The 26,663-nt window shown below is 39.4% G+C and overlaps 1 protein-coding gene across 9 annotated transcripts in view; it reads left to right on the top strand.

Annotated features, from left to right (window-relative positions):
* rps6ka2 (ribosomal protein S6 kinase, polypeptide 2) overlaps positions 1-25,165 on the top strand; it is a 426,863-nt gene extending 401,698 nt beyond the window's left edge. For all 9 annotated transcript variants that reach the window (XM_043696117.1, XM_043696115.1, XM_043696114.1 and 6 more), the window contains 5 exons: positions 6,537-6,698; positions 9,618-9,694; positions 15,819-15,936; positions 20,294-20,431; positions 24,386-25,165. In XM_043696117.1, the coding sequence (XP_043552052.1) occupies positions 6,537-6,698; positions 9,618-9,694; positions 15,819-15,936; positions 20,294-20,431; positions 24,386-24,511 (621 nt within the window). In that variant the 3' untranslated portion in view covers positions 24,512-25,165. The remainder of the gene's footprint in view (positions 1-6,536; positions 6,699-9,617; positions 9,695-15,818; positions 15,937-20,293; positions 20,432-24,385) is intronic.
* Positions 25,166-26,663: the final 1,498 nt, after the last annotated feature.

Here is a 26,663-nt window from a genome sequence, read left to right as displayed (position 1 = left end):
GTCTATAGTTCCCTGGCTTGTCCTTACCACCCTTCTTAAACAGTGGCACCACGTTTGCCAACCTCCAGTCTTCTGGCACTTCACCTGTGACTATTGATGATATAAATATCAAAGCAAGAGGCCCAGCAATCACTTCTCTAGCTTCCCACAGAGTTCTCGGGTACACCTGATATACTAGAGTACTGATATACTAGTTTTCTTTCTAATTTGCCTTTGCCCTTTTTGTGATGTTTATAAGTTGTAGAAAGTTGAAACTTTATTGCTGGAACAGCACAGCAGGTCAGGCAGCATCCAGGGAACAGGAGATTCGACGTTTCGGGCACAGGCCCTTCTTCAGGAATAGGTTGTAGAAAGTCATGCAGAACTTCTTCCAAAGCATAGATGAATATTATTAAATCATCTTATAAAATCATCCTTTTATTGCTCCAATTGTCAACTGGAGATCATTTATAAATAAACTGATTCTTTCACCCTGTCTTTGTAATGGGAGATGGAATTTAATGTTTTGATGAAATCTAAAATACACAAAGGCTTCAATGATATCCTCATAAGAGGATGTCTCCCCATTCACAGAATATCATCTGCAGTACTATCAACAATATACAAAAAAGTAATGATTTGATTCTTGTTATTTCTATTTGCTGGGCCCAAAGCATCCCGATATCATGAAAAGCACTTTGTCCAGTTTTCGTTGCCTGGCTGTTTGAGGCCTGTACTTTGTGGAACATGACTTGGAAAGCTAGAATGGAGTCCACTGCTCACCATGAGCCAAGCTTCCCATTTCTCACACTGCTCTCTGTGCTAAATACTTGGCTGCCTTCATGATTATCTCACCACCCCTTCGATTCGCAGCCTCATTACTGATAAAGGACTTTTGCCCTTCTCCTACTCCTACTCGGATGCTGTCTGACCTGCTGTGCTTTTCCAGCACCACTTTCTCCAGCATCTACAGTCCTCACTTTTGCCTTCATGATTACCCACCTCTACCCTGATTACTTACTTGGTCTCGAAGTCCTTCGCCCATTGCTCTCTGCTTCTGCTGCTGGATATTTAGGCCTTTTCCAACTATTTTATGAGGCTATTCTGGGTCTGATTAGTCACTTCTTGCCAGCATTTGTTTTTGTTGGATTTGCTGCTGCTCACAAATTATTGCTCGTTTTGAATTGCCTTGGAAGATCTAGCATAGTAAGAGAGCTCATTAGAGGGAGAGGTAGAGATCCTTCTAAGTGTACATTTACATTTACAGAACTACTAGATAAGATCAGAACCAGTGCCCTCTCATTCCCATCTGCCTGACAATGTCATAATCTAGCTCCATATACACGTGCTCCAGAACAACCCTTGAATCCTACAGTTTGAGATATCAGAATGATGTGTTGCCTCTCTGGTGCCAGGATCAAGGATATTTCGGAGAGGTGCAGAATATTCTCAAAGGGGAGAAGGACCAGCAACCAGTTGTTGTACACATTGGAACTAACAACATAAGAAAAGGACAAGGTTCTGAGGACAGAGCGTAGGAAATTAGGCAGGAATTTAAAACATAGGTCCTGGAGGGTAGTAATATCTGGGTTACTCCGGGTGCCACAAGCTAGTGAGAGTAGCAATAAGAGGATATAGCAGATGAATGCGTGGCTGAGGAACTGGTGCAGGAGAGAAGGATTACATTTTTGGATCATTGGAATCACTCCTGGCTAGAAGAGTGGATTGCACCAGAATCAGAAGTTGATTAATACAATCAGTTCTGATTTAACACGATAGTTCCATTATCATGCAGTGTCGCATTATTTAAAAAATACACAATAGATGCGTCCTTTAAACCAATGGCGCTGGAATCATATTACAGCCAATAGAGATAAGGAAAGTTTGCCTTCTATAAATAATAGTCTAAATTCTTCAATTGCGTTAACGCCAATTCACATTGGAGAAACGCGTGTTATAGTAGAAGCGACTGTATACTCGTGGAGAAGTTTGCTAGAGCTGCTCGATAGGATTTAAATTAGTAAGGGGGATTGGGGAGACCCAGGGAGATAGTGAGAAAAGAGATCAGTCTGAGGCTGGTGCAGTTGGGAAAAGGAGCAAGTCAAACAGTCAAGTCAGGCAGGAACAAAGCAGTGAACAAGGTAGAACTGATAAACTAAACTGCATTTATTTCAGTGCAAGAGGCCTAACAGGTATGGCAGATGAATTCAGGAATGGTTGGGGACATGGGGCTGGGATATCATGGCTATTACAAAGATGTGGCTTGGGAATGGACAGGACTGACACCTTAATGTCCCAGATGCTGCAGGAAGGATAGAAAGGGGGGCAAGAAAGGAGGTGGAGTGATGTTTTTGTTGAGAGATAACATTACAGCTGTACTGAGGGAGGATATTCCTGGGAGTATGTCCAGGGACAGGGAAGTTATTTAAATGGTACTGAGAAATAAGAAAGGGATGATCACCTTATTGGGATTGTACTGTAGACATCCAAATAGTCATTGGGAAATTGAGAAGCAAATTTATAAGGAGATCTCAGTTACCTATAAAAATAATAGGATGGTAATGATAGGGGATTTTAACTTTCCAAACATAGACTGGGACTGCCATTGCGTTTAGGGTTTAGATGGAGAGGAATTTGTTAAGTGTGTGCAAGAACATTTTCTGATTCAGTATGTGGATGTATCTATTCTTGGGAGATAATAGGTGACGGATGTGGCAGTGGGGGAGCACTCTAGGGCCAGTGATAAAAATTCTATTTATTTCAAAATAATGATGGAAAAGGATAGTCCAGATCTAAAAGTTAATGTTCTAAATTGGAGGAAGGACAATTTTGACAACATTAGGCAAGAACTTTCAAAGGTTGTGTGGGGGTGGATATTTGCAGGCAAAGGGATGACTGGAAAATGAGAGGCCTTCAAAAATGAAATAACAAAAGTCCAGAGACATTATGTTCCTGTTACGATGAAGGGCAAGGCAGAGCAAATGTAGGGAATGCTGAATGACTAGAGAACTTGAGGTTCTGGTCAAGAAAAAGAAGGAAGCGTGTGTCAGGTAGAGACAATTTAAGTGAATCCATGGAAGAGTAGAAGTATACTTGAGGGAAATCAGGAGGACAAAAAAGGGCATGAGATAACTTTGGCAAATAGGATTAAGAAAAATCTGGAAGGATTCAACAAATACATTGAGGACAAAAGGGTAACTAGGGAGAGAATAGGGCCTTTTAAAGATCAGCAAGGCAGCCTATGCATGGACTGCAGGATATGGAGGATATACTAAATGAGTATTTTACATTTGTATTTACTGTAGAGAAGGAGGTGGAAGCTAGACATCTTGGGGAAATAAATAACAGCAACTTGAAAAATGTCCATATTACAGAGGAAGAGGTACTAGACATCTTAAAATGTATAAAGATGGATAAATCTCCAATACCTGATCAGGTCTCTGTAGAAGTTTGTGGGATGCTGGGGGAATGATTGCTGGGCCTCTGGCTGAGATATTTGTATTATCAATAGCGGCAGGTGAGTTGCCGGACCTTGGAGGTTGGCTAATGTGGTGCCACTATTTAAGACAGATGGTTTGGAAAAGCCAGGGAAGTCTAGACCAGCAAGCCTGACATTGGTGGTGGGCAAGTTGATGAAGGGAATTCTGATAGACTGGATATACATGTGTTTGGAAAGGCAAGGACTGATTATGAATAGTCAACATGGCTTTGTGCATGGGAAATTGTGTCTCACTAACTTAATTGAGACTTTTGAAAAAGTAACAAAGAGGATTGATGACTTCAGAATTATGTATGTGATTTATATGGACTTCACTAAGATGTTCAACAGGGTCCCAGAAACGTCGATTCTCCTGCTCCTCAGATGCTGCCTGACCTGCTGTGCTTTTCCAGCACCACATTCTCAACTCTGATCTCCAGCATCTGCAGTCCTCACTTTCTCCAGATTAGCAAAGTTAGATCACATGGAATACAGGGAAAACTAGTCATTTGGTTACAGAACTGGCTTGAAGGTAGAAGATAAAGGGTGGTGGTGGAGTTTGCTTTTCAGACTGGTGGCCTGTGACCAGCAGTGTGCCACAAGGATTGGTGCTGGGTCCGCTGCTTTTTGACATTTATATAAATTACTTGGATGTGAACATTGGAGTAATGGTTAATAAGTTTACAGATGATACCAAAATTGTTGGTATAGTGGACAACCAAGAAGATTATCTCAGAGAACAACAGGACCTTGATCTGATGGGCCGAGGAGTGGCAGTTAGTGTTTAATTTTGATAAATGTGAAGTGTTGCATTTTGGAAAGGCAAATCAGGGTAGGGATTATACACTTAGTGGTAAGGTCCTGGGGAGTGTTACTGAACAAAGAGACTTTGGAGAGCAGGTTCATAGATCCTTGAAAGTGGAGTCTCAGGTAGACAGGATAGTGAAGAAGAAATTTGGTATGCTTTCCTTTATTGATTAGGACATTAAGTATAGGTGTTGTGAGGTCATATTGAGGCTGTACAGGAAATTGGTTAGGTCACTTTTGGAATACTGCATTCAGTTCTGGTCCCCCTGCTATAGGAAAGATGTTGTGAAACTTGAAAGAGTTCAGCAAAGATTTACAAGGATGTTGCCAGGTTTGGATGATTTGTGCTATAGAGAGAGGCTGAATAGTTTGGGGTTATTTTCCCTGGAATGTTGGAGGCTGAGGGGTGAACTTACAGAGGTTCATAAAATCATGATACGCATAGATAGGGTGAATAGCCGAGGTCTTTTCTCCAGGGTAGCAAAGTCCAAAACTAGAGGGCATGGGTTTAAGGTTAGAGGAGAAAGATTTTCATGCAGAGGGTGGTGTGTGTATGGAATTTAAAAGGCATCTGGATGGGTACATGAAAAGGAAGGGTTTAGAGGGATATGGGCTAAATGCTGGCAAGTGGAACTAGATTAATTTAGGATATCTGGTCAGCATGAGTTGGACAGAAGAGTCTGTTTACATGTTGTATATCTATGTGACAATAGCCAACATAATCTTAATCCACATAAATGAATTGAGGTCCAATTAAGTAACCAAGCCCTAATAGGGATGTTAACTTTGCCCTGAGGCCCTCCTTTTTCTTGTCAGGTTTAGGCTAACATGAAGGAAACCAGGAAACTGTAGAGGCCCTCCTACATGATCTTGCTGTCTTTTTGAAGAGAGGACTGTGGATTGTTTAAACTGCCTCTTGCCCAGATTCCTCCTGGCCTTCCTGTACCATCGCTTTCCAGTTCAACAGTCCCTGGAGCCACTTCTGATCCCTTAACCCGTAGCCAGTAGGTGCCATATGTGTTTTCCCAAGGCTTCCTGCTCAGAATGCTAATGAAAGTTTGGTGATTAAAATTCTCTTGCTCTCATCCTGCTGCAGGCATTTGAGAAATTAACTGAAGCCATTGGGTCCTGTTAAAAACCCCATGGCCATTAAAGTTCCTTTCAACATGCAACATATTTCAAGCAACCAGATGTTATGGGTTTATGCTCTCTCCTGTAGCTCAGTGTCAGCACTTGCCTGTGAGCCATATGGTATGAAATTAAGTTTCATTCCAGAGAGTTGAACACAAAATCTAAACTGGCATTTCAGCACAATGGAGTACCATTCTGTCATTTAACTCTCATCTGCCATGTCTGGTCATTACCATAGAGTCTTTGGGAATTTGCTGAGTGTAAAATTCATTGTTGACTTTCCTCAATTACAGCAGTGACTACATTCACTACAAAGTGATTTGTGATATCCTAAAATTGTGAAGGGTGTTATATAAATGAAAGATTTTTTTTCTCCCTTGGCTTAGTTTAGAAACTGTTAAGCATCTTTCCATTCATTCTGTGCTCTCCAGATGCCTGCAAAGCTCCTGTCTGAAATGAATATGGGCAATTTCAATCCACATTCAGCCAGAAGTAGTCAGGAATGCACTATGGTGAATACTGAAAATTTCACAGTGCTATATCAGTGTTACTTCAGTGTTAGTTGAGGAGTAAGCCAGGCGAGAAATCATTCTATGTCTAATTCATTCTGTTATCTTACTCATACTCTGCAGTACTTGACCTGGGCCTACTTGATGCTGATACGTGGTGCTAAAAATGAAAAGTATTTGGCTCTCTGGAATTGACATCCTTTATCCTGATAAGTACCATAATAAGTATGTGGGTAGAATTTCCTTTGCAACTGAATTTCTTCAGTGTGTTATTTTCTGGTTAATGAATTGATAGAAAATTCTTCTGTACATTATTTTAAACAAATAGTGATAGATCACTTCTCTTGAAAGAGCTTGATGATAGCATGGAGAGAGTAATTGTCATTTTCACTGCCTGGGAAGTTTCCATATGAGGCAGACAACCTATACTGCTGGATTATTGCCCACTGAAGGTATAAATTATTGGCCGCAGACTCTGCACTGGAATACCCAGCATTAAACATCATTGGAGAATCCAGCAATCCCAGCAAACAAGAAACTCACTGGCAGCAGTCATCACAAACTCACCGGGTGCAGATGGATCATTTGTGATTTATAGTTGATGATTCAGTGCTGCTTTCTAATTCCTGTAGGTTGTTCATCGAGATCTGAAGCCGAGTAACATTTTGTATGTGGATGAATCAGGAAATCCAGAATCAATTAGAATTTGTGACTTTGGTTTTGCCAAGCAACTCCGAGCTGAGAATGGCCTTCTAATGACTCCATGTTATACTGCCAACTTTGTTGCACCTGAGGTAAGAAGCTTTACAATTCCTTATGGTGTTTTGCTGAAGTGCTTAACAGAATTCATCAATATTGTAAACTGATGCTTGTTTCCAATGCCATTTTGTCAGGTGGTGTTAATATTTCCAATATATTCTTGAATATATTGATGTATTGAAGTGGATTGATCAGAACAATAATAATGTTTTTAATCCTACTAAGGTATTATTTGCATAAACAGCACCATCAGTTTTTTTTCTGTCTGGAACACATTACTTATTAATCTGTGGGAGTTAGCTCCTTGCACTTTTGGGCAAGTACCCAGGATAATGAGTCTAGTTTGCAACATTTTTATGCTTACAAAAATAGATAATCCATAGCATGATTGAAAAACAAAAATAATTGCCTTTTAGATATTTTAAACACAAAGGTGCCAATCTATATTCACTGCATTGTATTTTGGGATTTTGAAGCATTTTCTTTGGAAAGCATTTAGATACATGTCGTATGTTACTATTTAAAGCTAATGAAATAAAGTCAGTTGTTTCAGGCATCTGCTGTACTTTTAGAATAAAGGTATATCGATGAGTTTACTCAAAATACCTTTGTAACCTTCATGGGAATGTTAATAGTTTCCTTTCATGTTTAGAAAATGCCTTTTTGTTGCAACTAGATTGAAGCTCCAATGAGGAATTTCAAAATTCCTCTCTATTTTCTGTAAAGTCTGGAGTGAACTGTTTGGGATCTATTGTATTTACTTATAGATAATTTATAAATAAAGTATATTTTACAATAAAGAATAAAGTCACTGAAATGGGAATTCACAAAGGTTACTAACAACAAGGAATGCGTCACCTTATTTTACTGCTTCCAAAGAGCATTCACAATGCCCAAGGTTTCAGAGAAAAAAAGACTTTCAGCAAAATACATATACTTCAGCACACTTACATGGTTAGTGAAGCATAATTCCTCATTTATTTAACTGAAACATAAACAGTTCAACAATTTGGATCAAATTGCAATCTACCTTTCAGAAGATTGCAAAAGGGAAATCAACACATTCTGTTCATATGAAAGTTGCCTCATTGTTATGCAGGCTTAGGTTTTGCCATCGTGGATGAATAATAGGTAACAGGAATTACCTTTATCATCAGGGATATGTGTTTGTTTACAGGAAAGACTGCTGATGCTATACCAGAGAAGGACATCTAAAAGCTACTTCAAATTTGTAGCAAGGTTCACCAACTATTTTCATAAATAATACCTTCTGTTGTCTCAAAACGGATATGAGCACAGGGTGACTGGATAATTCCTATGTGATCAAGCTCAGTACCATACAGTGCAGTTGCCAACTGTGTCATCGGGGAGCATTGTATTATTCTGTTTAAAATCATTCATTTAGACACTTTACTTAAGTCCTCTGCATTACTAATCACCTCTTAAGAGATTTCAAGACAAATATGATGCATGATACAATAGGGCTTGAAATGGTAGTCATCGAATCCTTGTGTGGAAGCAGGCCATTTGATCCATCAAGTCCGCACCAAACATTCAAAAAGCATCCCATCCAGATCCACCCACCCTGTAACCCTGCATTTCCCATGGCCAATCCACCTAACCTGCACATCCCTCAATACTGTGGGCAATTTAATATGACCAATCCACCTAAACATCTTTGCACTGTGGGAGGAAATCAAAGCACCCAGAGGAAACCAACACAGTCACAGGAGAATGTACAAATTGGTGGAATTGAACCTGGGTCCTTAGTGCTGTGAGGCAGCAGTGCTAACCACTCAGCCACTGTGCCATTCTGTCAGAGATCAAAAGATATTATCATAAATTTCTCACAAACTGTTAATTAAAAAGCCTTTCCATAAAATGAACATGAATATATAAACTCAGTATTTTGTGCAGGGTTGGTAAGAATAGGGTTGGTAGGAGCAGGGAGATGTGATTCTGGTAGGGTAGAGAGGGGTGGGTAGCTGTATGTTCCTCCAAGAAATGCTGAGAGTTCAGTGATGTTTTCATGTTTAATGGACTATTAGAGTTCTCCATTATAAATACTTCACAGTATTTGTGAGCAAAGAAGTTGTGGGATTTACATATCAATGAACCGAAACCTGCAATCAATTCTAAAAGATGAAAGACTTAACAGAAATCTACATTTGTTCAATATATGGTATCAGTTGCATGCATGATATTTTGCGATAAATTCTGTGTCTTATGATCCTGCTCCACAGCTACTGGATGAAGGAGCTGTACTCCAAAAGCTAGCACTTCCAAAAAACCTGTTGGACTATACCTGTTGTGTCATTTTTAACTTTATACCAAAACGTGTCACATTAAATTGTAAGTTGACACAGCTTTAGCAACTGGGATTGGCATTACAAATATTTGATAGTTTTAGTCTCCTTCCTCTCCATCCAGTCCTCTCCTACCTGTCATGTGAGCAAGGGGTGAGGGAAGGGAAAATTTCTTTAATGCCTACTGATGACAAATCATAGATTCCCTATAGTGCAAAAAGAGGCCATATGGCCCATTGATACTGTATCGACCCTCCAAAGAGCAGCCCATCTAAACCCAGCCCCCTATCCTATCCCCAAATTTTCCCATGGCTAATCCACCAAGTATGCACACCAAGTAAGACACCACAGATAATTTAACAAGGTTAATCCACTTAACCTGGACATCTTGTGTGAGGAAACCAAACTGCCAAAAACCCACACAGATATAGGGAGAACATGTAGACTCCACACAGACAGTGTCTCAAGGCTGGAATCCAACCCAAGTCTCTGGCACTGTGAGGCAGTACTGCCAAATACTGAGCCACCATGCTGCCCTTATTATGGTTTTCCCAACAATTTGACCAACTTAATGGTAAAATAGACTTCATGTCTAAGCCATTGTAGAGCCTGAAGCTGAGTAATACCTTTGTCACATTTCTGTTGTAGGTGCTCAAGAGGCAAGGATACGATGCAGCTTGTGACATGTGGAGCTTGGGGATTCTACTCTACACTATGCTAGCAGGGTAAGCCAGCAAATATTTTCATCCATGGAATGTGTGAGCAGCTACTTGGCAATGAAACAAATAACATGAATTTCTTTTTCTGTCCCACATCACCCCAAAGTTTACTGTTCTGCTGTGATGGAGTGCTCAAATCTTAGCACAGTGCCATATGGCCATGCCAATTAAACTGAGGAACAAAAGTAGGCCACTCAAATTGCTGAGTGTAACTTATTGACACACAAATAGTCATGGAGATAGAAGAATAAATGTGAAGATAACCAAAATGTGAAGATAGACAGTGTACATGATGGCATAAAATTACAAAAGGAAATTGATAGGCTAAGTGAATTAGCAAAACTGTGCCAGATGGAACTCAATGTAGGCAAATGTGAGGTTATTCATTGGGGATCTTTCTAGATGGTATGAACTTGGGGGTTCAGGTGCATAGATTTTTTAATATGTCATAAACAGGTGCAGGAAATAATCAAGAAAACTAATGGAATGCTAGCCTTTATATCTAGAAGAGTGGAGTACAAGCATGCAGACATTATGCTACAATTATACAAACCTGCCCCTCGTTACCCCCCCCCCCCCCCCCCCGGTTAGACCCCACTTGAAATACCGTGAGCAGATCGGGGCACCACACCTTAAGAAGAATATATTAGCCTTGGAGGGAGTGTAGCATAGGTTGACAAAAATGATGGGTTAAGTTGTGATGAGAGTTTACACAAATTAGGTCTGTTTTCTCGAGAACTTAGGGGTGATCTGACCAAAGTCTTCAATATATTATCAGGAAAAACAGGATAAATAAAGGTAAACTATTTCCAATGGTTGGGGATTCTACAACTAGGGGATATTGTCTGAGAATTAGTGTCAGACCATTCAGGACAGATATTAGGAAGCACTTCTACACACATAGGTTGGTAGATATTTGGCAACTCTTCTAGAGCTTTGGTGGATGCTGAATCAGTTGTTAATTTCTAATGCAAGATAAATTTTGTTAAGTAAAGTTATTAAGGGATATGGGCCAAAGGCAGATATATGGAGTTTGGTCACATATCAGCCACAATCTCATTGAATGATGCAAGAGGCTTGAGGGGCAAATGGCCTACTCCTATTCCTATGTTCCTAACCTCCTGAAAACAGGGGCAGCACAGTGGCTCAGTGGTTACCACTGCTGCCTCACAGCACCAGGGACCCGGGTTTGATTCCAGCCCGGGTTCGATTCCAGCCTTGGGTAATCAACTGTGTGGGGTTTGCATGTTCTTCCTGTCTCTGTGTGGGTTTCCTCTGGGTGCTCTCGTTTCCTCCCACAATCCAAACATGTTAGGTGAGTTGGCCATGCTAATTTGCCCATGGTGTTCATGGCAGTATAAGTTGGGGGGTATATATAGGGTAGGGGGATGGGTCTGGGTGAGTTACTCTTCAGAAGGTCGGTGTGGACTTGTTGGGCTGAAGTACCTATTTCCACACTGTCAGGATTCTAATTGTATGTCTTATCCTTTGTCAGGATTCTTATTCTAATTCTAATTCTTAAAAAAAAGACAGAAACATAAGGATAGATAAAGGGCTTCAACTGTCCTAATATTAACTGAGATAACTTCACGTAAAAAGATGCAGAAATCTTAAAATTCATTCAAGAAAATCTTTTTAACACAATATAACAAGCCCAACAAAAGAAACAACTCGGGACTTGGTTTTAAGGAACAAATCTGGAGAGTTTGAAGGAATATCAGGAAGAGAGTATTTCAGTGGGAATGATCACAATTCCATTAGATTTAGATGAAATCTGGGAAAAGATCTGTATAGGCCAATGTTAAAGGCTCATTTTGGCTGTCTAGAACGTGATTGGCTGAGTGGCCTTCTTTGTGCCATAAGTCTTTATTTGCTCCTCTTAACTGCAGTTGAGACATGTACATACCAGAATCACTGGAACCGCATCCTGTCAGCTCCTCACAAAGCCCTGAGATACATTAAGTGAAGGGTGGTAAGTACATGATGAGTACAGGGTGAAAGGAAGGGTAAAACTCCAAGAAGTAGAATGACCAATGTGAAGCAAAGCAGCAGGTTAACATCTGTGGCAGTGGATTCAACTGCATTGAAAAATATGAAAAGAAGGGAGAACTCAGGAGAAGTTATTAAAGTCCCCAGCACACAAAATAACACAGAGTGTTTGGAAAGGGTTAGGAATCAAACTTCAACGACGCTGGATAAATGAATGGCAATGAGAAAAGGGATGGTCCACACAGGACTGAAAGTGTTGTATCTGAATGCACGCAGTATACAAAATTAGGTAAATGAGCTTGTGGTGCAGATCAAGGTTGGCAGGTATGATGTTGTGGGCATCACAGAGATGTGGCTGCAGGGGATCAGATTGGGAGCTAAATATCCAAGGATATAAAACCTATTGAAAAGACAGTCAGATGGGCAGAAGGGGTGGGGTTGCCTTGTTAAAAAGTGAAATTAAATCAATAGCAATAAACAAAGTAGGGTCAGATGAAGTAGAATCTGTGTGGGTAGAGTTGAGGAACCACAAAAGGTAAAAAAAAAAAAAATCTTTTTTGGTTTTTAAATTGGAGTTATCTACAAGCCTCCAAACAGAGGTCAGGATTTGGGGCATAAGATACACCAAGAGATAGAAAATACGTGCAAGAAAGGCATGGTTACAGTGATTGTGGGGAATTTCAATATGCAGGTGGACTCTGAAAAACAGGTTACTAGTGGATTGCAAGAAAAGGAATTTGTGGAATGTCTATGAGGTGGCTTTTTGGAGCAGCTTGTGGTGGAGCCCACTAAGGAACTGACAATGAGGCAATGAGGCAGACTTGATAAGGGAGCTTAAGGTGAAGGAGCCCATAGGAGGCAGTGACCATAATATGATAGAGTTTACTCTGCAATTTGAAGGGGAGAAAGTGGAATCAGATGTAATGGTATTACAGTTGAACAAAGGCAATGACAGAAGCATGAGGGAGGAGCTGACCAGAATTGACTGAGAGAGGAACCTAGGAGGAAAGACTGGAACAGCAATGGCAGTAGTTTTTGGGAATAATTTGAGACATACAGTAAAAATTCATCCCAAGGAAAATGAAGCATGGCACAGGGAGGATGAGGCAACCATGGCTGACCAGGGAAGTCAGGGACTGCATAAAAGCAAAAGAGAAAACATATAATGTGGCGAAGGGCAGTGGGAAGCCAGGGGATTGGGAAGCCTACAAAGACCAACAGAGGACAATGAAGAAAGGAATAAAGAGGGTGAAGATTAACTATGACAAGAAGCAAGACAATAATATTAGGAAAGATTGCAAAAGTTTTTTTTAGATATATAAAGGGCAAAAGAGAGGCAAAGGTAGACGTTGAGCTGCTGGAAAATGATGCTGGAGATGTAGTAATGGGGAACAAAGAAACTGCTGAGGAACAGAATAGGTATTTTGTGTCAGTCTTCTCAGTGGAAGACATGAGTAATATCCCAAAAATTCAAAAGAGTCATGGGGGAGGGATGAGTATGGTGGCCATGACCAAGGAGAAGGTGCTGGAAACACTGAAAGGTCTGAAAGTGGATAAATCACTCAAACCAGATAGGCTAAATCCCACAGTTCTGAAGGAGATTGCTGAAGAGGGAATGGAGGCTTTAGTAGGTGATCTTTCATGTATTACTGGAGTCGGGAAGTTCCAGAGGACTGAAAAATCGCTAATGTAATGCTCTTGTTTAAGAAGAGAGGAAGGCAAAAGACAGGAAATTATATGCTGGTTAGCCTGACCTCAGTCGTTACTAATATTTTGGAGTCCGTTGTGAAGGATGAGATTCCTTAGTACTTGGAAGTGCATGGTAAAATTAGGCAAATTCAGCATGGTTTCATCAAGAGGAGGTCATGCCTAACAAATCTGTTAGAATTCTTTGAGGAGATAACAAGTAAGTTGGTGCCGCACAGGAGGCTGCTGAATAAGATAAGGGCCCGTGGTGTTAGAGATAAGGTGCGAGCATGGATAAAAGATTAGCTGTCTGGCAGAAAGCAGAGAGTAGGGAATGGATGGAAGCCAGTGACCAGTGGTGTTCCACAGGGGTCAGTGTTGGGACCACAACTTTTCACTTTATACTTTAATGACCTAGATTAAGGAACTGAGGGCATTCTGGCTAAGTTTACAGTCAATACAAAGATAGGTGGAGAGGCAGGTAGCATTGAGGAGGCAGGGAGGCTGCAGAAAGATTTGGATAGGTTAGGTGATTGGACAAAGAAGTAGCAGACAGAATACAACGTTATCATATAATCAAATTGAAATGTATAAAACCCTTGGCATTTCTACCTCATGTTTCCATGAAAATCTGCAGTTTAGTCAACCCACCATTAACCCCCACCCAGTTTTATTCAATACTTCATCTGTCCCATCCCTACTGATGCTCCCCATCCCCTGAGCTACTCAAAGATCTTTCTCCCCTCTCCATTCATTGTGTCCTCTTAATTTCTACGAGCCCCTCAGCCTATCTTCATGTCCTGACTGCTATCTCACTAAAACTAACACTTAAACTAAATCTCTGTTCGACTACTTAAAGGACAAATGAGTGCTCAACAGCTGACACAAGTTTTTAAATCCGTTGAGTTGTCTTAAACTGCGTATTGCTTCCAGTATTTTAGAACTTTTTATATCTTAAATGGGTCTGGTAGAAACCTGATCTTAAGGTTGAAATGAGAGGTAGCTTACAAGGAGAGAGAGTGTAACAGCACACGAGGCTTTTTACCTAGTTTACTGCTTAGCTTTTGAGCAAGATGTTCATCATCCTCTGAGATAGTACCACAAAAGAGAGTTGGAAGGTTCAGCAGTCCATTCATTTGGAGACTTGGATCTTGAATAATATCTCTGCGTGAATTGGTATCTTATGGAGAAGAAACAAGGGAGAAATAGTTCAGCAGACAAATCACACGATTGTGAAGCATGCATTTCCAAAAATTAGCAGAGATTTGAAAATGACAAATGAAGAAGACAGAGGTGACCCAGTGAAATGACATTAGAAGGCATACTGACACCACCCTGTTGTGTAATCATGTCTGATCCAGGCACAATCCTTGCAAGTGAGCATCCAGCACAAAAAGGAAAATGAGGCAAAATGCCACGCGTCTCTACCTTTCCTCTGTACACAGGGATTAAGAATGCTTTTGATTGAAAACACGTGGAAATAGATTCATGTTTCCAGAAAAGTTCAGTTTTCTATTTGATTTGTGTCTCAATGGACTGGTTTTAAATTTAGTTTCAGGGAAACTAAGAAAGGGTTCAGGTAAAATGAAGCCCCTCACTTTCTCCTCAAACTCTGCTGCTTTTCTTCTGTGCTCCAATTTTAACTTGTTCTTTCGATAAGAGTAGGATGGAAGTAAGAAGTTTGCATGCTTCTCTTCAAATCTGTGGACTGGATCCAATGAGGGTTCAACACCTAATCTATAAAATTCTACACAGGTCTGCATGAATTAGCAATACCAGCTTCCTTATCCTTTTAGAGTTTCTGTGAACTGGATTGTGATTTGAAATGCCCAGCAGGTAAATTTAAACAAATGAACTTAGATTTCCTGTGGGTGAGAAAAAGCTCACCTCATGACAAAAGGAAGCCTTAGGCTTACCTTGCCCAAGGAACCCCCCTTTTCACCCAAAACCTTCAAGAACCCTAGCTTATTTGCACTCATGGGCACTGAATACCATTCACCTCGCCAGACACTGCACTGCATCAAAGGCTCATCTTTTCACTGAAGTTGTATCCCTTTCAACTCTCCATCCTTCCATAGAGACCCCATTTTCATCCTAACTTTCTAGCCCCATTCCTTCTCAATCATATCAGTTAGACTTTGCATGTTTTGGGAGTATGATGCTTCTTAGAAAGTTGTGAGTACATTGCTATGATATTTGACTCAGTGAAGACAGTAGACCCAAGTTTTTAACCAAACTGTGTATGTTTTCCCCCCTGAATAATCTGCTACATTTCAGCCCCTTTCAGTGACATACAAATTGTGGTAACATCTGTTTATAAGATAACCATATTAAAAATGTGGACTTGACAATAATCTTTCCCAGGCAATGTCTTTGAGATTTTTAAGCAATGTCCATAAAATAAAAATGTGAATGAAATCGAAAGGTTCAAATGAAATTTGTCCTTCACAATTAGATTCACGCCATTTGCGAATGGGCCTGAAGATACTCCTGAAGAAATCCTAGCACGCATTGGAAGTGGGAAATATGCCCTCAGTGGAGGAAACTGGGACACAATTTCTGATGCTGCCAAGGTGAGTGTCACTAATGTAGGCCAGCAGATAAATTGGTAGGCCATGCTTTTCAAATACTGTGGGAAATGTTATTGAAAAAAAAAGGTACCTTGTATGATGCACGATATTGTTAATGTGCAAATTCGGCAGAATGTGTAGAAAGCAAGAGATATCCTGTGAATTTTGTATTGGCGAAACTTGCTGATCAATCAACATTGATCTCGAGCTGATAGCTTCATGAAACAACTTAACCCCCCTGCGATTTTCAAGATGTTGTACATTAATTGTTCATTAAGTTCACTGTAGAAAGTTGTCCAATAATTAATAGTGTAACAATCATATTAATGGAGTAATAATTGTTCGTGAATGCCAATCCATCTCTTCCACAGAAATGGAACAATTATAATTCAGAATTGTAGAAAGTTGTAACACAGGAGAACATTCTCAGCTAGCCACAAAGAGCTAGCCAGCCTAAATTCACTCTCTAGGACTTAGCCCAAGCTCTGCAGATTATAGCATATCTAAAGGCATATGTAAATGTTTTAAATGTACAGGAGGTTTCTGGTTCTGCCACCCTTTCTAAGCAGTGAGTTCCTGATCCACAGCTTCTCTGCAGACAAAGATTTCTCCTTAACACTTCTCTGACTTTTTCTCCAATTATTTAATTCTATTATTTCCTGATCTTTTTATTTTATATCCCCCTAATTTTTGACAACTCTGATTTCCTCTGATCCAAAGAGAATGACCCCAACCTACCCAAAGGAATGTGCAGCAGAAATCTGAAATAAAACCTGAAAGTACTTGAACTACTCAATTGACCTGGCAGGATCTGTGGAGAGAGAAATAAAATTAGTAAAATCACTTCAATGACTTTTTTGGCAGAACACGGTATAGTTAGAAATGTAATGGGTTTTGAACAAGTGAAACAGAAAGTTTGAGAAGGAAGGAAAAGGTAAGGTCAATGAACCCATAGGAAAACGAGAAAAAAGAGCAGGAGAAAGTCATTCTGTTCCTCAAGCCTACTGTGCTACTCAGATGGTCAAGATTGGTCTAATTGTGATCTTCAATCCTCTCAAGCACTTACACCCCCCACCCCCACCCCCAATATATTCTGTTGTCTATGGTAGAGATGAAGAATCCTCTGAGGGAAGATACCCCTCTGTCTTAATTAATGTCTAGGCATGGAGTGTTTAAATGATAAAAGGTTTCATGGTGGGAATCCAAAGGGAGTGGTCATGAGGCAAATGTTGAAATAAAAGAAAGTGTCTCAAGAGATATGAATGGCTGGATCATAAAAAGCCATGGTCTGAAAGAAGAGGAATTAACAGAAAAAAAAGAGAGAAAGGGAACTAAGCCAACAAAGCACAGGTCAAGAAGAGAAAGAGAATATGAGAAGCAGGAGGATGCTGACCTGAGTTGTTTACCAGGAGGATGCTGACCTGTTTCAGATGCTCATTAGGACCTGTTGCTGATTTGGGAGTCTACCAGGAGGTGTCTGAAGGAGAAAAACTTGCCAAAAGTAAGCAGAAATGCAAAGAAATGTCAACTATAAGAAAATCTTCAAAGCAGTATTCAGGCTAAGTTGCTAACTATCTGACATTAATTTTGGGCTGTAAGTCAAGTGGCTTTGGAGGAAATTTAAGTTAAAAATTTCAGTTTAGAAAATAAGCAACTGTGTTCATTGTATCCTGAATATTTTTAATGCAGTTGGATATTCAAGTTAGCATAGTTAAGAATATACATGTTCTTTGATTGTTGTTTCATAAAATCATTTTGATTTAAGCTGTGAACCTTGTAGCTGCAATGTTATGGTAAAAATATGGTCTTTTGAATTCTTAAAAAAAAGGCACATCTGTCCTCTATTGACATTATGACATTCTACAAGACACTACAAAATGCATCTCCTTTAGGATTCCCAATTGTTTAGACTTCAGCAGTCTGTTTCATAAAACTGTCAGATACTTGATGACTTGGATAAATCCATTTGATCTAGGAGATTTCCATTTGTTTCATGATAGCAAAGTTAATCCTTAAATATTTCTTTCACTTGTACTTTTTGGTCAGTGAATGTTAGCTTACAAGGAACAATTATCAATGCAACGTTCAAAGGCAAAATGTTTTCAGGATATTCCTTATATGGAATTGCCCCAAATATATTTGACAAATGAAATCCTGTTTCCAAGGATTCCACAAGAGCCAGTGTTTCTCTGCTTAAAATATTTTTAATTACTCTTGTAGTTTTCTCAGCATCCCAAGCTGGAGCACAACATTCATTATTATTTGCATTCCCCAAAAATATTATGAAATTAACTGCATCCAAATACCCATTAGAAAGATTGGCTTGAGAAGCATAATTAGAAATAATTAATTTCATTTTTGTTGTGTCACAGATTTACAGGATGTAGAGGTCACTAACAAAACTAGCATTGATTTCCTGTCTCTAATGGCATCACTTTGAATTCAACTTTGGTCATGTGCAACAATTAGATCCAATTACTTTCCAGCAGAAATATTCCATCAGTTACCTAAATGGAAGTTAAGATTAATTGAATACTATTGCAGCCACTATACTAACTGAAATAAAATACTCAGCACAAACTAGAGATCAAGACCTCATCTTGTGATGTACTAAGATCATAGTGAAGGCTCTATCGCCAGGAGGGAGGCTGTTCCGTGACAGAGATTGTGGCTTTAGTCCCTATTCAAAACTCAAGTATGAGGGTTGGAAGTTTGATAGTGATCCTTCTGATTAGTCAACATCGCTTTGGCATAGGGGCAACCCTTTCTCCTGCCAAATTGATGGCACTAAACATCATGACCTCTGTAGAAATTTCTTACCATTTTCTAGACTGCCACTTCAGTGAAGTACCAAGACTGTCAAAGGTGTTAAATATTTAAAACTAATTGGTGAGTGACAAATGAAGACACATGTCTTTTCTTTGTAAAGAGAGTTTATTGGCCTAATTAGTTTTTCAACTCTCATCCATCAACAAGGTTGGACATATTATTTATAGATATTCCTATGTCAGTTTGTTCAGCGATATTACTATAGACATCCAGAGCAGCTGGGACTTGAGCCCAGGTCTCCTGACTCAGATTCACTGTGCCACAAGAGCCCCCCAAATTATTTATATGTGCTCAAAAACAACTAATATCTACGACCCTGTTGCATTTAACCTGAACAATAAAATTAACAAACCTTAACAAGACATTGACAAAAATGACATCTTTCAGATGAGGTGCAAAATCAAGGTTCTTACTTTAGCTTCAGAATCATGGAGCTATTTTGGTCATAATTTATCACTACCCACAATGACTGAAAATAGGTTAATTGTTTATTTGTCTTTTTGCTGCTTATTAAAATCTTGGTGAAATGTGCTAACAACATGAAACTATGACTAGGCCTGAAGCCTGAAGGAATTTATAGACTCATTAACCTTTGTAGTACAGAAGAAGGCCACCCAGCCCATCATACTCATGTTGGTCAACAAAGGATTCACTACACTAGTTTAACTTTACCTGAGCATTATAGCATTGCAAGTGAATATATTTTTTAATCTACTGCTTACATGTTATGGGTTTCTATTTTAACCACCCTTTCAGGCAGTGGGTTCCAAGCTCCTACCACCCTGTAGTTAAAAATATTTCTCCTCAATTCTATTCTTAACCTTCTATATCTTATGGCTTCTATAGTAATGGGAAAAGAGTTTTCCTATTCATCCTATGTGCCTCATTATCTTATTAACTTCTATCAGGTTTCTTCTCAACCTTTACTGTTCCAAGTAAACAATCCCAGCCTATCCAATCATTTCTTGTAACACAGACCTTCCAGCCTGGGCAGCTTCCTTGTGAATCTCTCTTCTGCTAAATTTCCTCCTTCAAACTGTCCACCTTTCTCCCCTTACTTCAAAGTCTCTGTAAAAACGACATCTTTGATCAAACTTCTAATTATCAGTATTGAAATCCTTTTATGAGATTTGGTGTCAGATTTAGATAATGAGGCTATTAAGTATTTTGGAACATTACACGACATAAAAGATGTGATCTAAATGTAAGTTTCTATTACTGCATATTTAAAAAGTAATTTGTTGCCTATAAGTGGATTTGGGGTGCACTGACAATGTGGAAGATACCACAGAGGCACAAATTCTTTTCAAATAATTAAGTGCATTTACCAAAATAAGTGGCAGTAAAGCTATGCAGAGGTTAATCTGTATATCTGTTTGAGTTTTACATGATATAATTTCAAAACAACTCACTCCTTTAATGTGGCAAAAGATTTCAAGTTTCTTCACAGGAATTAAATCAGATAAACTTAGACCAGGTCAAAGGAGATAAATGTTGTTGTTTGTCTAATATATTGAAATTTCTTCTGCAGGATATGGTATCTAAACTGCTGCATGTAGATCCTCATCAAAGGCACACAGCTGCACAGGTCCTTCGACATCCCTGGATAGTGAATCGGGAATTTCTATCTCAGAATCAGCTCAGCAGACATGATGCTCATTTAGTCAAGGCAAGTTCCAGTCACTTTGTTTACATGTAGGCATGGCTTTTACTTCTGTATCTTCTGTACTCACTATTCTGAAGTCCCTTCTGCATGGCTGCAGGGAGGTGTTCTTACTGAGGAATGAAAGTACCCAAAATACTCTTTTAGGACCATTAGCAACTTGTCTTAAAGAACACCAAGTAGTGGTCTGTACAGTTTTCATGATCATCAATGCAATGAACTGAAGACCCCATTTGTAGCCTCTTTCTATACTCCATAACCAGTCTCAAGGAAGTCCTGAGGTTGAACTCTGAATCGCTTCCAATCTATCACTTCAGCATCATCTCCTCAGGACATGGCAGAAATCAGAGAACTGAGACACTGTGGGCATGATAGATGCTGAACATCATGCCAGCCTTCTGTGCAGCAGTGTGTTAGTATTACAGCAGCATGGGCACAGTGTGAAATAGGTTTATCGTGACAGTCTAACCTAGACAATATTCAATATTCAATAAATACTCATTTATTTTCAATTTGTACTTGCACCAAATGGGCAGTGGAACAATCATGTTGCTGTTTTGTGAGAAAAGTTTAATGTGGCAAAACCATCCAGAAGGAAAAGTAATTACTAAAAAAAAAGCAGTTGGAAAGAGATGGAATACATAGGATGGGATGGGATATTACATGCCCCTGTTCCCAGCAGGGAAAATGTAATCAAACCAGTGCTATCCCTAAACTGACCCTATAGTACAGAGGGTGGGGATTGGGCATTGAAACCGGCACCCCACTCAGTATAACTAAGGGTCAGTTGAGCTTATTAAAGTAAATGAGCCACAGGAGTTTTGGTGCTGTCATGGCTGATGGTGTTGGACTAGAAAGAAATCCTCCTCTCAGCCATACCATGCTGGAAACAAGCAACCTTGCTTCATTCTTCTCACTGCTGACTTTTGTTCTGAGTGAGTGTGCAGCACTGCCCTCATTCCCACAGTTTTCTGCTGCTGACTGTGTGGAGCATCTCAATTCCTTATCCTGTTGGATTGTCCAGTTCAACTTAATGCTTCCATTTTTGATTGTCGGAGTGATCCAGGAAACCAGTGAGTAAGAGAGTTCAATGTAATCATTGTATTGTGGTGCATTGCAACTGGTTGATAGATTTCACTCCTGTCATCAATCACAATAACATACAGTGGAGGTGAAAGATCATGACTTTAAAATTTCTGTAATAAGTGAAAGTGTTTTCACTTGGAATCACAGGAAATGCAGTTTTCAACACAGGTTAACAACTCTTGGATAAACAAAGGACGTCCAGCAATATTGGTAGGTTAGCTTCACCTCTTGGCTGCCTCATTTTGAGGAAGAGAGCAATGTGTGTAGTTGTGTAATGAGAGTTGCCAGGTAACAGAGGACTTTACTGGTGACAGTCAGCGGTGCTGTAGGTCAAGATTGAAGAGTTTGGGAAGTTGCTTTTCTTGGTGTCACCGGAAAATTGAGGTAAGGTATTTCAGATCTGATCCATCTAAATGGAGAATGCAATGATGAGTGTCATATAATGCTATCAAGGGATGGTTTTAATTCTACTCTGCATGAAGCAGTGCATAAATGATTTTGTGGATGATCATGGTTTCATTCTTGTAAAAAATGTAGAAATAATCTGCTGAATCCCGCTCAGAGAAATATAATATCACCACAAATTAAAACTTGTTTTCCTTTTAGCATACTGTCCTCTGACTTCAGGCAGAGGTCAAGACTTCCTAAAACCTCTATATTGTTTGTTGACAGCCAACGGAGGAAGGAATCCCTTTAATCTTCATATAGTCTGTGATTTCGGGGTGCTGTGGCACAGTGCCTACCTCTGAGCTGGGAAACCTAGGTTCAAGTCTCATCCTGCTCCAGAAAAGTGTAATAACATCTCTGATACAAGTTGACTAGAAAGTGCCAAAATATGGGATTTCTTCCAAGATGCTTAATCCTGGTTCAGCGTTAAAAATATAATTAGGCTGTTTTTGGTAAGAAAAGAACTCAAGTAAATATATCCATTGGTGAAACAAAAACAAAACTTGCTGGAGAAAATCAGCAGGTCTGACAGAGAAAGCAGAACTACCATTTTGAATCTCGTGACCCTTTTTCTGAACTGTTTGGAAGAAAGGTTAATGGACTCAATATTTTGACTCTGCTTTCTTTCCACAGATGCTGTCAGACTTACTAAGTTTCTCCAGTAATTTCAGTTTTGTGTCAAAATTGTAGCATCCGAAGTTCTTTATTCTATATCGATTGATGACTCTTTAGATGAATCTACTCTTTTAGATCAACAATAATGGAATATATCAAAAACCAGGAAAATGTGGGAATTTCTCCCAAACAATTAGGATGGAGAATAATGATAACACACAGCTAAAAATTAAGAGACACATCTTTGACCCTACAATTTCCCCAGTGGAAAATCCAGGGACCATTATATAAACACTGATTGCTTTTATACTTAACCTCATTAATTAATGTATTTTCCTCACAAACAAAAATGCAATTCAAGTTTAATTGTGGAAATATAAAGCTGGATTTACCTTCGACAGCCTAACCAAAGTTGTGGCAGAAAATCAAAAATTAAACAATAAGACAAATCAGTGGCTTTCCATCTCAGTTGCAATTTCCTCCCTTCCTCTGGGTTGCATGTCATTTGCTCCTTCTTCATTTGCTGCATATATAATATGCTGCTGGAGTCATAGAGTCATAGAGATGTACAGCATGGAAACAGATCCTTCGGTCCAACCCGTCCATGCCGACCAGATATCCCAACCCAATCTAGTCCCACCTGCCAGCACCCGGCCCATATCCCTCCAAACCCTTCCTATTCATATAGCCATCCAAATGCCTCTTAAATGTTGCAATTGTACCAGCCTCCACCACATCCTCTGGCAGCTCATTCCATACACGTACCACCCTCTGTGTGAAAAAGTTGCCCCTGAGGTCTCTTTTTTATCTTTCCCCTCTCACCCTAAACCTATGCCCTCTAGTTCTGGACTCCACGACCCCAGGGAAAAGACTTTGTCTATTTATCCTATCCATGCCCCTCATAATTTTGTAAACCTCTATAAGGTCACCCCTCAGCCTCCAACGCTCCAGGGAAAACAGCCCCAGCCTGTTCAGTCTAAGTATGCAGCAAATGTGGGGTAAATGCTACCCACTTCCAATTTGCTGCATTTCTTTTATAGTGGCTCAAAGGCCAATTTGAATCAACCATTAAACAGTATGTTGAGCTTTACAATTTTTGTTATTAAATTCTGTCCCTTGGATGCAGCCAAAAAACTATTTTATTAACCAAGGGAAGATTGTGGCATAGCAGTAAAGTCACAGGGCCAGTATTCCAGACCTCAGGTTAGCCTGTGAAGACATTGTGGTCAGATCCCACCATGGCAAAAGGTGAAACGTGAATTCAATTTTTTAAAAAAGTGGTCTAATTGGCGACTCTGTTGATCATCATGTAAAAGACTGATCTTGTTCATTAATGCCCTTTAGGGAAGGAAATCTACCATCCTTACCTGGTCTAATCCACATGTGACTCCAGACCCATGGTTGACTCCAGTTAGGACCAGACACTAACACTGGGTTACCCACATCCCATGAATGAATAAAAAATATCGCTCCAACTGCATATTTACCCTCTATTAAATTATTTCTTAAAATCCCACTTACCTAAGGATAGGTTAGTTACAGATCTAATTTCTAACCGACATTCATTGTCTATTACTGCAATGTGTACTTTTAATTTGTTTTGACTGTAATGCACTCTAAGGTCTACTAGCTGCCAACACTCCTGTCTAGCCTTTCATACTAAGAACAGTCACACGGGTGTTGTGTAGGAAAGTTTGTATCCAAATAAGGGAAAAGAGGTGAGAGACAATTAAACTATGTCTAGTACTCAAGCAGTTGGAATGTATCTTGTAATGTCCACTTCACCGATTTTTGTTTTAAATCTTATTGCAGGGTGCAATGGCTGCCACGTACTTTGCTTTAAACCGCACACCTCAGGCACCAAGACTAGAACCTGTAATGGCATCAAACCTGGCTCAACGAAGAGGAATGAAAAGATTGACTTCTACAAGACTATAACAACTATTGAACAACACCTCTAGGAAGTTTCTATTCATTATATGTAAAAATGTGGTCCTTTCCTGGCCAATGCAAGAAGCCCCAACTGACCCAAAGTATTCACAAAGGTTGAGCCTAGTTTCAGGCTTCTATTATTCAGTGTTTGACAAAAACAAAGGATCATTCACCTAACTTGCAGCACTGTAAAGATAACAGGAGATGAACAAACACCACTTCCCTTTCTGGAGTACATTAGTTTTTTTGCCTGATGATGTTTGAAAAGAATGGGCAAATATTGGTTGTGTAAACTAGGTTTAATCTCTTTTATAAGTGGAAAAGGAGAAATAAGCAAGTGCTTTGAGAAAACACTTGTATTTGATGCTCTTGAAAAAGTGGAGCAATGTTGTTACCTCTAATTGTTTAAAAAAAAAGGGACTGAAAAGTTACATCAGTTTGGAGCAGAGCGTTCTCGACTGAGAATCCTGTTTAAAGGTTTATGGTGGCTAAACTGGTTTTATTTTTTTTCAGGAGACAGCAATTCTGCTCCAAAGAAATGTTTGTGAATCAATCTAACACCCTCATTGATGTTTTCTCATATCCGATAGTTGCATTTTTTTAATGTCCTGTAATAATGTGAAGTTGCAAGAAGCACAATGTATTTTGAGTATGAAAGGACACGAGGCTGCAAGCACTGTTTTTTTCATTGATGGATATGTATGGAGTACTGTGATAAGACAATGCAATAGCAGCCTGCAGTTGACCAGGTTTTACATAGTTCTGTTTCTAAATGTGGCTTTCGCCTGTAGTCTTGTATGATGTGCTTACATTGAAAGGAGTATTATGCCCTAATAGAGCATTTATTAGTGTTAGAATCAGAAATGCTGCAATTCTACCATTAACAATCAAAGAAGGTACTGGGAAACAATGTTTCTTCTAAGTTTTCTTCCTGCTGTTTCTCACTGGAAGACATTGACCTCTACTGGACTGAATGATGAGCAGTTAGCTTCTAACTCCACACCCAAGAAGTCATTGCTTGTATATGAACCTTGACAGTAATGACAGAAGGGTTTTCACTCATGGGGAACTACTATTGATCTGGATTCTGTCCTTATCCAACAATAAATTTAACCCATTTTGCTGAAGTTTCTAGTCTTGCCCTTAATCAGGACAATTTGCAAGAAGTATTCAAGTAAAAAGAAAAGACTTTTTGAGAAAATAAGAGCATTCTGATTCGTTGGTAAGTGGACTGTATGTAGTTGAGGCATTTCCATGGAAAATAGTACCAATCACCAATGACTGACAGTTAACCACCAAGTATTGTTTAAATTTTAAAAAGGCAGGTGGATTCTGATTGTTAAAGGCATAAACCTGAGAAATGATACATAGAACTGCTGTCCTCTATTTTGCATTAAAGCATGTGCAATTTGTGTACATGTTCTTTCTGTATGCATAGAAGGGAAAATTGTGCATTAATATATGAAGATTCCAATACATTATGCAATTATGCCATACTGTGATTGACAATGTAGTTTGGCACTCAATGCTCTGTTCATTGCTTACAGAAAGAACATGTATACAATCTGTGCCTATTTTATCACAAAATAGGTGACAGCCACTCTCCTGTTCATTTGCCATAGCGTGTCTTGACCAGAGTTCTAAATTTAAGCAAAGCTTAACAGTTAAGCCTGTCAGTCATTATTGGCAGGGAACAGTCTTTGAGACTTCCTTGACTAATCAGAGTTCACTTGCTAACCAACCAGCAGTCACTTCTTATCCATTTTAAATAGTTTTCTTTGATTTTGGTGTTTTTTTTTGCAAATTGTCCTTATGAGTGCAAAGTGCAAATCATCAATAAAATGTGACTTTTCTGTTTTCCTCAAATTCTGTACGACTAGATGACTACTAAAATAAGCACCAACACTTTGAGCTAGGGTCTGTAGATAGTAATGAGGAAAATCATAGCCAATGTTGCTCCTCTGAACTTTCATATATTGAAGGTAAATGTTGGGACCTTACATCATCCTGGCTGAGACTCACTCACTCACTCACTCACTCACTCACTCACTCAGATGTAGTTTGTCATAAGCAACTCACAGAAAAATGCCTGGTACTTTGTAATTGTTCCCATTGTCCTGCACATGAAATGTCAGTTAGAAGTATTCAGTGACAATTT

This window comes from Chiloscyllium plagiosum, chromosome 9 (assembly GCF_004010195.1).
Source record: "Chiloscyllium plagiosum isolate BGI_BamShark_2017 chromosome 9, ASM401019v2, whole genome shotgun sequence".
Taxonomy (NCBI): domain Eukaryota; kingdom Metazoa; phylum Chordata; class Chondrichthyes; order Orectolobiformes; family Hemiscylliidae; genus Chiloscyllium; species Chiloscyllium plagiosum.
The sequence above is the reverse complement of the archived record's forward strand: the minus strand, read 5'-3'. Positions and strand labels throughout refer to the sequence as shown.